At 40.9% G+C, this 12,771-nt stretch overlaps 1 protein-coding gene across 12 annotated transcripts in view; it reads left to right on the plus strand.

Moving 5' to 3' along the window:
• Positions 1-12,771, plus strand: part of MLLT10 (MLLT10 histone lysine methyltransferase DOT1L cofactor) — a 218,368-nt gene that overhangs the window by 176,289 nt on the left and 29,308 nt on the right. For all 12 annotated transcript variants that reach the window (XM_032168098.2, XM_058432171.1, XM_032168176.2 and 9 more), the window contains one exon: positions 11,983-12,161. In XM_032168098.2, the coding sequence (XP_032023989.1) occupies positions 11,983-12,161 (179 nt within the window). The remainder of the gene's footprint in view (positions 1-11,982; positions 12,162-12,771) is intronic.

The following is a 12,771-nucleotide window of genomic DNA, read 5'->3' on the forward strand; positions in this document are numbered from 1 at the left end:
TTTTTGATGTAGATGTTTACTGCTATAAACTTTTTAGTGCTGTTTTTGCTGTATCACATAGGTTTTGGCATGTTGTGTTTCCATTTTCACTTGTTTCAAGAAATTTTTTTATTTCCATCTTAATTTCTTCATTGGCACAGTGGTGGATTGTGTTATTAAAAATATATATATGTGTATGTACATATATATATATATATATTTTTTTTTTTTTTTTTTGAAGATGGAGTCTTGCTGTGTCACGCAGACTGGAGTGCAGTAATGCAAACTCTTCTCACTGCAACCTCTGCCTCCTAGGTTCCAGCAATTCTCCTGCCTCAGCCTCCTGAGTAGCTGGGACTATAGGCATGTACCACCACGCCTGGCTAATTTTTTGTGTATTTTTAGAAGAGGTGGGTTTCACCATGTTAGCCAGGCTGGTCTCAAACTCCTGACCTCTGGCAGTCCACAGCCTGAGCCTCCCAAAGTGCTGGGGTTACAGGCGTGAGCCACCACGCCTGGTCATGTTATTTCTCTTCTCATCTTGTCTCGTCTCGTCTCTCGTCTCGTCTCGTCTTGTCTTGTCTCTTCTCTCTTTTCTTTTTTTTGAGACAGATTCTCACTCTGTTGCCAGGTTGTAGTGCAGTGGCGTGATCTCAGCTCACGGCAACCTCCACTTCCCGGGTTCAAGTGATTCTCCTGCCTCAGCCTCACGAGTAGCTAGGACTACAGGCGCCCACCACCGTGCCCAGCTAATTTTTGTATTTTTAGTAGAGACGGGGTTTCACTATGTTGGCCAGGATGGTCTCGATCTCTTGACCTTGTGATCTGCCCACCTCAGCTACCGAAAGTGCTGGGATTACAGGAGTGAGCCACTGTGCCTGGCCATGTTATTTAATTTTTATGTATTTGTATAGTTTCCTAAGTTCTTCTTTGTGTTGATTTTTAATTTTATTCCATTGTAAGTTGAGAAGATACTTGATATGATTTTGATTTTTAAAGATTTGTTTTGTGTCCTGACATATGGTCTGTCCTGGAGAATGTTCCATGTGCTGATGAGAGCAGTTGTTGGATAAAATGTTTTGTAAATGTCTGTTAGGTCCATTTGGTCTAAAGTCTAGTTGGAGTCCAGTGTTTGTTTTTTGATTTTCTGTGCCAGTGATCTATTTAATGTTGAGAGTGGGGTGTTGAAGTCTCTCAGTATTATTATATTGGAGTTTATCCCTCTCTTTAGGTTTAGTACTATTTGCTTTCTGAATCTGAATTTTCCAGTTTGGTGCATATATATTTAGAATTGTTACATCCTCTTGCTGGATTTATCCCTTTGTCATTATATAATGACCTAATCTTTTTTACAGTTTTTTTTTTTCCTAAAGTCTCTTTTATCTGATGTAAGTATAGCTACTCCTGCTTACTTCCTTTGGTTTCGCTTTGCATAAAATATTTTTTTCATACCTTTACTTTCCATCTGTATGCATCCTTACAGGTGAAGTGTGTTTCTTGTGGGCAGTAAGTAGTTGGATCTTGTTTTTTAATTCATTCACCTTGTTGATATCTTGTAAGTGGAGGATTTAATCCATTACATTTAAGGTTATTATTGATATGTGAGGTTTTGTTTTTGTCCTATTGTTTTCTAGTTGTTTTGTATATTCTTTCTTTTCCTTTCTTTTTGTCATTGTGGTTTTGTGGTTTTCTGTAGGGGTGGTATGAGTCCTTTCTCTTTCTTCTTCCTTTGTGCATTTGCTTTTACTCCAGTGAGTTTTGTACTTTTGTATGTTTTCGTGGTGGCAAATGTCATCCTTTTGCTTCCAGGTTTAGAACTCCCTTGAGCATTTCGTGTAGGGTGGTCTAATGGTGATGAATTTCCTCAGATTTGCTTGTCTGGAGAAGACTTTATTAAATTTTCCTTCATTTATGAAGGATAATTTTGCTGGATATAATATCCTTGGCTGAACGTTTTTTTTTTTTTTTTTTTCTTTCAGCACTTTTGAATATATCATCCCCTTCTATGTTGACTGTAAGATTTCTGCTGAGAAATCTGTTCGTCTGTTGGGGGGTTCTTTTATAGGTGACTGGATGCCTTTCTCTTGTTTTTAGAATTCTTTGTCTTTGTCTTTAGACAACCTGAGTAAAATGTGCTGTAGAGAAGACCTTTTTGAATTGTTTTTAGGGATCTTAGAGCCTCCTATATATGGATGTCTATTATATCTGTTGCTAGACCTGGGAAGTTCTTTTTTTTGAGACAGTGTCTCTCTCTGTCGCCCAGGCTGGAGTGCAGTGGCGTGATCTCTGCTCACTGCAACCTCAGCCTGCCAGGCTCAAGCAAGTCTTCTGCCTCAGCCTTCCGAGTAGCTGGGATTACAGGTGTGAGCCATCGCGCCCGGCCCAGACCCGGGAAGTTTTAGTCTAGTATTTTGTTGAGTTGGTTTTCTATGTTACTGGAATATTGGTCACTGTATTTTGACTGGGTTATTTTAAAAGACTGGCTTCAATTTATGAATTTCTTCTGCTTGATCTAGTCTATTGTTGAAACTTCTGAATACATTTTGGATTTCGATTGATTTTTTTTTTTTTTTTTTTGATGGAGTGTTGCTCTGTCGCCCAGGCTAAAGTGACCTCAGCTTACTGCAGCCTCTGCCCCGTAGGTTCAAGCGATTCTCCTACTTCAGCCTCCTAAGTAGCTGTGATTACAGGCATGTACCACCACACCTGGCTGACTTTTGTATTTTTGTAGAGATGAGGTTTTGCCATGTTGGCTAGGCTGGTGTTGTAGTCCTGTACTCAAGTGATCTGCCTGCCTTGGCCTCCCAAAGTGCTGGGATTACAGGCATGAGCCACTGTGCCCAGCCTCTGTTTTGTTCTTTTTAAATTCCCTCTCTCTCTCACTCTCTCTCTCTCTCTCTATATATATATAATATATAATTATTATTGAATAATTACAGAATAAAAATAATTTATTATTCACATTATTCATGTCCTGAATAACCATTCTGATTTCTTTATATTTTCAGAATTATTTTGTATCTCACATAGCTTCTTTAGCATTAAAATTTTGAATTATTTTTATTTTTCCAATATTTTTAAAAACTGTTTTTAATGGTATCTGTTGCTACGGAATTATTGTGTGCCCTTTGGAGGTGTGTCTCTCTCGCCTTTTTTTTTCTTTGCTTGGCTTTTTAATGTTTCCTGTGTATGTTGATATCTTTGCATCTGATGTGATAATAGCTTCTCCCAATTTTTTTGAACATTTTATTAAAGATATGTCTATGGTGTTGCTTGGGTAGGCACTGTAGTTTTGATTCTGGATGTGTGCAGTCATGTAATCTCTGGATGATAGATTTGGCTTAAACGGTATCAGCGGTGTCTATGATTTTTCTCAGTGGTTTAGGGTGCAATTATTAGTGGAGGCAGTGGTGAAGTTTTGCTGGGAACTAGGATGCCAAGTAGACCAGCCTTTGCACCTCAGTCGTGGACCAAGTATGCCTCACCTTGGGCCCAGGGTGGCATATGCTGGTACTGGTGTTAGTGGGTCTGGGTAGGCTGATTCTTGTGCCTCGAGGTGGAGGCCCATACTTCCTCAGATGCCAGTAGTGGTAGCAGTTGGCTCTGTAGGTTGGACGGTTCTCGGGTCTGCGGCCAGCCAGTGTGGTGTGTGTGGACGGTGGCAGTGGTGGGACAACCCTCTGGATCCCAGAAAGAGTGCACTTGTATTGGTGGTGGCTACAGTGGGCTGGGCAGGCCAGTCTCCAGGCCTACAGATGGTACATGCAGATAGGTGCCAGCTGTGGCAGTAGCAGCAGGGTGGGTAGGCCTAACCCCAGATCCTCAGGACAAGTGTTCAGGTGCTAATGATGTTGGATTGTGCTGGGCAGTCCCCTGTACTCCAGACTTGTGTGCTCTGGCATGGGCTGAAGGTGGGGCAAAGCTGGCTTGGTGGGCTTGGTTGCAGGCACCAGTCATGGTAGGCAGGGGCAGGGTGATCCCTAAGTCACCAGCAGAATGTTCAGGTAGTCGGGGCAGCATTGGTCACACCGTTGCCCTGTTACTGGAGAGCCCAGGGCTATGTTAGTGGAGGCAAGTGTAGGCCAGCAGATGGGGAACACTCATGCATCAGCCCTAGCAGTGGTTCCCCACATCTCAGCCCTGTGTGCAATAGCCCACACTTCGCTCATTCACGCCTCCACCCTGGGACCAGTAGCTGGTGTATCTCTTGGCCTCAGTCCTAGCACTGCTGGGCCCTAGGACAGTGTGTAGTCTGTTGGGGACAAGACTCTTAAGATGGTGCTTTGCTGTTGCTGCTTAGGTCTTAGAACATGTATGGGATACAGCATAAGCATCCTCCCTGTGGCTGTGCTGTCAACACAATCTCCTCGCAGTTCCCTATGTTTATTTCAGAGCCTGCAAGGATCTAGGAGCTCTCCCATGGCTAGGATTGCAGAAGTCCATGTGGGAACGTTGACAGCTGAGGGTCTCTAACCTGTTCTTTCCCTGCATTAGGGAGCCTCTTGGCTCCTGGCCAGGCAGGCTGCCTTGCTTCCCTTTCCTTCCTTGTTTTAGGTATTGCTTGATGGTTTTTTGTTGAATTCCAGTGTTTTTTCTTGGACAATCTGTACAAATTGTAGTTACCTGCTAACTGTTTTGGTTCTTAGTGGAAGAGACAAATACAAAATGCCTCTAGTCACCCATCTTGAAACCCCTTTCTCAGTCCTATTTAATTCATAATAATGAATTCATAATAATAATAATGGGCACTGTTTGTCAGATGTTTACTATGTGGTAGACAGTATACTGTCTACCATGACTGGTGCCTGCACATACCATTAGGGGGCCTGAGGACAGTATTAGTATATGCTTTGCATATGTAAGCTAATCCTTGCCCCAGCCCTGTGAAATTGTTGGTACCACCCTCACTTTATAGATGAGGTATATGAGGTTGTGTGAGGTTAAGTTACTTGCAAGAGGGAGGAGGATTTGGACTTTTAACTATTTTCACACCATTATTAACCTCTAGGAAAGAATAAGTAATTCAGTCTCTCGGGATGTGGGTTAGGGATAACTTACAGGCTTAATTACTTACTTGGTTAAATATTTCTCAAGACTATTCCATTCACAGTCTTTTTCCTGAATACGCCACTGGATGGGTACTTATTTGACCTCTTAGGCAGTTTGAAAGTGGGAAATAGGAACTCAGGTTGGTGAGCATTATTATTTCTGTCATTAGACAGGTATACTTCTGTCTTATTTACCAATCTTGTGTAATTGCATTGGCTTACTAATAAAAACTTAAGTCTAAACAATGTTCTTTTGGCTTCTACTCATACTGTATTCTTCTCCTGAGATCACTGTTTGTCTCCATCTTTTCACATCTAGTGGGCTGAAAATGCAGCATTTGAGAAGTCAGTGCCATCTCTTTCGTCAGGCTCTCTCTCTTTCTTTGCTTCAGTGACACCACAGTCATGGTTTTCTTCTTATCTTACTGGTGTCAATTTTCTGTATGAACTCCTCTTCTAGGACCCATCCTTGAAATGTTGGAGAGCCTCAACATGTGGTCCTAGGCTGGCATTTAAGAAAACTTCCATTCCTCCTGTTCCAGTTTTTACCATCTCAGTAAGGGCACTTTTAATCACTAGCCAGAAACCCATGACTCATTCATCTTCTACCCTGCTACCAAATCTAATTTGTCATCAAGTTTAGATGATTCTAATTTCTAGATGCACTGCAAGTCCTTGTGCATGTTCAGTACTACTACCGTCTTTGTCTGGAGGGACATAATTTTTAATCCAAATTGTGAAATAGCCTCCTAAAAAAAAATCTTTGTTTCCACTCATGCCTGTCAGTCCCTTTGCTACATAGGAGTCAGCGGGATGATCTTTTTAAAAAGTGAGTCATACTATTTGCCTTTGGTGTCTTCCTATTGATCTTAGCAAAAATTCAGAACACCTCTACATGGCTCACAAGGCCTTATGATCTGTTCCTTCCCCTCTCTTCAACTTTGTCTTTTACTAGCCTCTCCACAAGGCTTTAGCTGTATTACCTGCTTTTTCTTCTTTCAGTATTTCTGGGTCTTTTGGACAAGTTTTTTGTCTTACTGTTTGCCTAGCTAACACCTACCTAACCTTTAAGCCTTGTCTTAAATATTTTTTTAGACAGATCTTTCTTGCTTCCTAATATTTCACTCTTGTGGTACCTTTTTCTCTTCTGTTATAGTATGTGTTGGAATTTATATTCATGTATTTGTTTTAATGTTTGCCTTGCTCCTTAAATTGTAAATTCCCAGAGAGCTAAAATCTTGTCTGTCTTGCTCCCTACATTATCCCAGCTCCTAGCCTCATTCCTCATACCTACTGAATATTTGTTTGATGAAACGAAGGAAGGAAGGGAAGAAAAGGAAAGGAAGGAATCAGTATGTCATTGCCACCCTCTATATCGTTCTGCAGCTTTGTTTCTCCTCCCTATCTTGAACAGATGAATTTCAGTGTATTTTCCTAGAGCTCATGCATTGTAACATTTAGCTCTGTTTAATTCAATGAATGTCACCTTGATTTTAGTTAAAAACAGCATATGACTTAAATAAGATGAAAATAGAGTGAAGTTAAATAGAAAGCAGATACAGAAGAATTTCAGGTGGACGTTGTACCAGTCCTACCTGAGGAGCAAGGAAGTTGAAGGGAATATATTATTTTCATTTTCAAAGAAGATTTAGAATTTTAAGCTTTCTTGCCTTGATAGGAAAGGAACATTTTGCTGTTTTTTTTTTTTTAAACCAGTAAACTGAGTACCAGATATTGTTTGAAAGTGTGATTACTGGATTGCACATTTAGCTGCGTAATTTCCTATGTAAGTATACGTTGGTGTAATATAAAAACAATTTAAGTTTTGAGATTGAAGGTCCTTAATCACCACGATTTTGCTTCTCAGTATTATTCTTCCAAGATGTTTTACTGCATGTTGTGATGGTAATTGCAACTTTCAAAGTGTAGTAGAGACATTAGAGGACCTGGTAGTTACAACAGTGTACTTTCCTGACTTACAGATACATTTTTAATGAAAGCATTAACACCAAAATGGCTATAGCTACCATTTATTGAAACTTACTCTGTGGTAGGTGTTGGTAGAGCTTTTTTATATGGATATTCTCAAAATCTCACAAAAAGTCTTTAAGGTAGCCATTATCTTTGTTTTATAGATAAGAATAATATGGAGGTTCAGAAGGGTTAAGTAGTTTAAGGGTCATGTAGGTGACAGATCCAGCATTTGAACTCAGTTTTGTCTAAGTCAAAAGCCTCTGCTGTTTCAATTTCAGCATGCTGCCTCCAGCTAACTTTTGTTTTCTAATTTTAGAAGTTGGAGACTCCCTGTGTAGTACACTTTTCACCCCCAAAATAACTAGATAATCAGCATTTTATCTTCTCCTTTTTTTTTTTTTTTTTTCCTTTTTTTGAGATGGAGTCTTGCTCTGTCGCCCAGGCTGGAGTGCAGTGGTGTGATCTTGGCTTATTGCAACCTCCGCCTCTCAAGTGATTCTCCTGCCTCAGCCTCTCGAGTAACTGGGACTACAGGCATGCATCGCCGTGCCTGGCTAAGTTTTGTATTTTTAGTAGAGATAGGTTTCGCCATGTTGGCCAGGCTGGTCTCAAACTCCTGACCTCAGGTGATCCACCTGCCTCGGCCTCCCAAAGTTGCTAGGATTACAGATGTGAGCCACCGCATCTGGCTGCAGTATTTTATTTTCTAAGATACTCTGAAAACACTGAATTCAATAGAAACTCAATATTTGTTGAATTATCTATGGAGTAGCAACCTTTAAAAATGCGTATCTTTTTCTCTGCTATGTATTATTTGGAATATAAGGTTTATAAATAATCACTTCATTAACATGCTGTCTCTTTTCTGTCCCTCTTTGCCAAACTTGTTTCTTTTTCTTTCTTTCCTTTCTTTTTCTTTGTCTTTTTTGGAGACAGTCTTGTTCTGTCACTGAGGCTGGAGTGCAGTGGCACAATCTCGGCTCTATCTCAACCTCCCAGGCTCAAGCAATTCTCCCACCTCAGCCTCCCAAGTAGCTGGGACTACAGGCACACACCACCGTGCTTGACACCACACCCAGCTAATTTTGTATTTTTGGTAGAGATAGGATTTCACCATGTTGCCCAGGCTAGTCCTGGGCTCAAAGAGATCTGCCCACCCTGGCCTCCCAAAGTGTTGGGATTACAAGCATGAGCCACTTGCACCAGGCCATTCCTTTGAAATTCTTAGAGCAGTTTATAAGATTCTGTATCTTAGTTTTCTAAGTTTGCCCTTTGTGATCTATTTTTGTTTGTTTACCCTTTAAATGGTAATGTTATTTAGGGTTCTGTCTTTGGTTCTCTTCTCTTGATCATGCTGAGAACTTTCCCTGGGTGATCCCATTTTTGTTCCTTGGCCTTGACCATTGTGTTGATATCAAGAGTTGTAAATAAAATACTTATGGGGCCACATAGGTAACATAAATGAGTGACATGGTAAGGGATGATGGAGATGCTGATGGATTAAAGTCTCTATGCCCTGTTCAGAGCTCTGGTCAGATTGTTGCTCTTTTATAATATAGTATCCAGTGTTGGCAAATCTTCAGTTTTTCAAGAGATATTAGACATCTAGAGTTCTTAATGGGAAATTTCTTATTTCTATAATAATTATGAGCAACTGGTTAAAATTTCACCCATAGTGCAGACCAATAGTAAGTATTTTTAGTTTGCAAGTTTACTTACTGTAACTTACCATGCTTCTCACTCCTAGATTTATGTCTTCAGATCTGAATTTTCTGCTGGGTTTTAGGCTTATCCCATTGTGTTCTATATATAGGAGTTCTGTGTCCCACAGGCATCTCAAAGACCATGACCCTGAACCTTTAATGTATATTAGGAAGTGATTTCATTTATAGGACACCTGTGAGTTAGAATCATTATTTCACCACCTACTAGCTCACCAAAAAAGTTACTTTATTTCTTTAAACTACTGTTTGCTCATATGTGAAATGGGAGTAATATTTATCTCATTGAGTTCTTATGCTAGCACAGTTACTTGCATACAGTAACCAAACACTGCTTTCAGTTGCTGTTCCTGTTTCAGTGAATGGTATCACTACATGCACTTACTGATGCTTAAGAGTCATTGCTGACTCTACCCTTATTTTTATTTTTCAGGTCTAATTAGTCACCGGGTTCTATTGGTCTAATAGAATTTTCAGGTCTAATTAGTCACCAAGTCCTTAGAATTTATCCTGCTCTCTACTGCATGTCTCTTCCTCAAACCGTCCTTCACCTCTGTTCTGCAGCACCTTTAGAAGTTAGCTTGAGAGGCCAGGTGTGGTGGCTCAAACCTGTAATCCCAGCACTTTGGGAGGCCGAGACGGGCAGATCACCTGAGGTCAGGAGTTTGAGACCAGCCTGGCTGACAGGGTGAAACCCTATCTCTAGTAAAAATACAAAAATTAGCTGAGCGTGATGGCACGTGCCTGTAATCCCAGCTACTAGGGAGGCCGAGGCAGGAGGCAGGAGAATCACTTGAACCTGCGGGTAGAGGTTACAGTGAGCCGAGATTGCACCAATGCACTCCAGCCTGGGCAACAGAGCGAGACTTCACCTCAGAAAAGAAACTAGCTTGAGGCTGGGCATGGTGGCTCCTGCGTGTAATGCCAGCACTTTGGGAGGTTGAGGTGGGAGGACCACTTGAGCTCAGGAGTTTGAAATCAGCCTGTCAGCATAGTGAGACCCCATCTCTTAACCCACCATCCCCACAACCAACGCAAAAAAAAAAAAAAAAAAAAAAAAAAAAAGCCAAGTGTGGTGGCATTTGCCTGTGGTCCCAGCTACTTGGGAGGCTGAGGCAGGAGGGTCGCTTGGCCCAGGAGGTCAAGGCTGCAGTGAGCTATGATTGCACCACTGCACTCCAGCATAGGTGACAGAGACTGTGTCTCAGAAAACAAACAAAAGATAGGAAAGAAATTAGCTTGAAAAGCAACATCATCTCTTCCAGTAAGTTTTTTGGCTCACCACTTTTCTCACTCCAGGTCTGAATTAGATACCTCTTTTTCTGTGCTCCTAGCCCCCTGAGGATGTCTCTGTCATAGTGCTTTTCACAACTGTTTGTAATGCCTTTTTTTCTACGCAACTTCTTGAAGGCAGAGACTACCTATCTTGAATGGCTTTTTATCTCCAGGGCTTAGAATAATGCCTGGCAAATAATGAGTTCAGTGATGTTTGCAGAATGAATGCATTGGCTAAATGAATATATCATTTTTCTGGAGAAATTGTAGATATAAAAAAGATCCCGACGCCTTAATTATAGCTGTAAGGCTTTTAAAAATGTCCCAGTTGTTTTGTTTTCCCTGTTTGAATAAGATTGTAGGTGCTTTAATTTATTATATAAGTCAGTAACTTTATTTATTTATTTATTTATTTAATTAATTTATTTTTAAGGACAGAGTCTTGCTCTATTGCCAAGGCTGGAGTGCAGTGATGTAATCATGGCATGGCTCACTACAACCTTGAACTTCCAGGCTCAAGTGATCCTCACACCTCAGTCCCCAAGGTAGCTGGGACTACAGGCGTGTGCCACCATGCCTGGCTAATTTTTATTTTTTGTAGAGACAGTATCTCCCTTTGTTGTCCAGGCTATGTTGATGTTTTTTTTGGAACAAAGTAAATTGTATTGTTGATACAAATTACTGATTATTGTTGCCCTCTAGGGCTACAGTTGCTAATTTTTTTTTTTTTTTTTTTTTTTCTGCAGCCCACTTAGGTTCATTCTTTCCTCCTGTTTCTGTACCTGGGTTTCAGGCTCTTTTTCCCCTCTTGCCCTTTCAAGAGCTCTGGTTTATAGCAGGTTTTCTCGGCCTCCACACTATTCACACTATGGGCCAGTTACTTCTTGTGGAGGCTGTCCTGTGCATTGTAAGATGTCTAGTAGCATCCCTGGCCTATACCCATTGGATGCCAGTAGCACCCTCCAGGCTTGATAACTAAAAATGTCTCCAGGTATTGTGAAATGTCCCTTGTGGGGCAAAATCACCCCTGGTTGAGAACAGCTGGTTTATTATTATTCCCATTTCTTTATCCTGAAAGCCTCTCCTTCTCTATGCTGAGCATGATTTTCTTTTTTTAAAAAATAAGCACTTTTAAAAAATTAACTTGTTTGCTGTTAACTTATGCTCATCTTCCCACCCTCCCATCCTCTTTTCTAGAATGACTAGCTTCCATTTCCCACCTTATTTCTGGCTTTTATCCCCATGATGCCTCTCAAAGTGTTTTCATCAAGTCTCCCATGATTTTCACCTCCTGTGTTCTCTGGAGTCAATGGAGCTGCCACCTCATAGCCCAGTTCATCATGTCTTAATCCTTCCTCCTCTCCTATCCCTGCAGCTGCCCCATACAGTCAGTCACAAAGTCCTGTCTGTGTTATCTCTGGAATGTCTCTAGAATCTACCAACATTCTTTATTCCCACACCTGTCTCCCACCAATGTCATCAGCTCCTCTATTGGTCTCTGAATTTCAAGTTGGGCCTGTTCCATTTTAATTTCTACCTTGTTGGCTTTCTAGAACAAGGTGTCTTCCTACTTCAGACTTTCTCAGTGATGATTTCTGGGGCCTTAGCATTTGCCTTTTGGAAGGCCCATTAGGTGATTTTTATGGAACTCTAATTGCTTCATTCCTCTATTTAAGAAATGTTTTCTTGCTCTTAGAAACTCCTAAAATCCATGACATATTTTTTACAAAGCTCTTTCTGCTATCCCCTGCTTTTAACAAAAGACTTTTTGCTAAATAAAAATGGTGTAGGTTCTTTTAGACAACCGCTTTGTGAGAAGTCAGTGTTTATTTGTTTAGTTACTAGCACAATATTTTTTAAACACCAACAATAAGATTTATAATTGGAGGAGGGATCCAGGAGGAAATGCAAGTTTACTGATTATGTGTGTCTGTGACAGATTTGACTGCTAAGTTATATTTAAATAAAATTTGTTTTTTTTGCAGGTATTTATAACAGCAATGATGTAGCAGTATCATTTCCAAATGTAGTATCTGGCTCGGGATCTAGTACTCCTGTCTCCAGCTCTCACTTACCTCAGCAGTCTTCTGGGCATTTGCAACAAGTAGGAGCACTCTCTCCCTCAGCTGTGTCATCTGCAGCCCCTGCTGTTGCTACAACTCAGGTAAGTTGTTATACTATCATGTGACAGGTAGTAGGTGGGCTTCTCATTTTTAAAGTGAGTTTCGTTAGAGGATAAACAAATGAAATAGGGCCTTCTATAGGAATTTATGAAATATCTCAATTTGTATTAATGTATTAGTGAAAATGATAGGTATTTTTACATGGTATTCATGAGAGAGGATGGATGAGTGTATGGGCACCAACTAATTCTTTTTAATTTCTGGGTTTTAAATTTTGTCTGAATGATATAAAATATACTTTCAGGGGAGCTTTTATTCTTTCTTTAAAAAAGTAGGACCCATAAGGCCGGGCGCGGTGGCTCACACTTGTAATCCCAGCACTTTGGGAGGCCGAGGTGGGCGGATCACGAGGTCAGGAGATTGAGACCGTGGTGAAACCCCGTCTCTACTAAAAATACAAAAAATTAGCCGGGCGTGGTGGCGGGCACCTGTAGTCCCAGCTACTCGGAGAGGCTGAGGCAGGAGAATGGCGTGAACCCGGGAGGTGGAGCTTGCAGTGAGCCGAGATTGCGCCACTGCACTCCAGCCTGGGCGACAGAGCGAGACTCCGTCTCAAAAAAAAAAAAAAAAAAATGTCTAAAAAAAAAGTAG

The sequence above is a fragment of the Hylobates moloch genome, unplaced genomic scaffold (genome assembly GCF_009828535.3).
Source record: "Hylobates moloch isolate HMO894 unplaced genomic scaffold, HMol_V3 SCAFFOLD_2, whole genome shotgun sequence".
In the NCBI taxonomy this organism is placed as follows: domain Eukaryota; kingdom Metazoa; phylum Chordata; class Mammalia; order Primates; family Hylobatidae; genus Hylobates; species Hylobates moloch.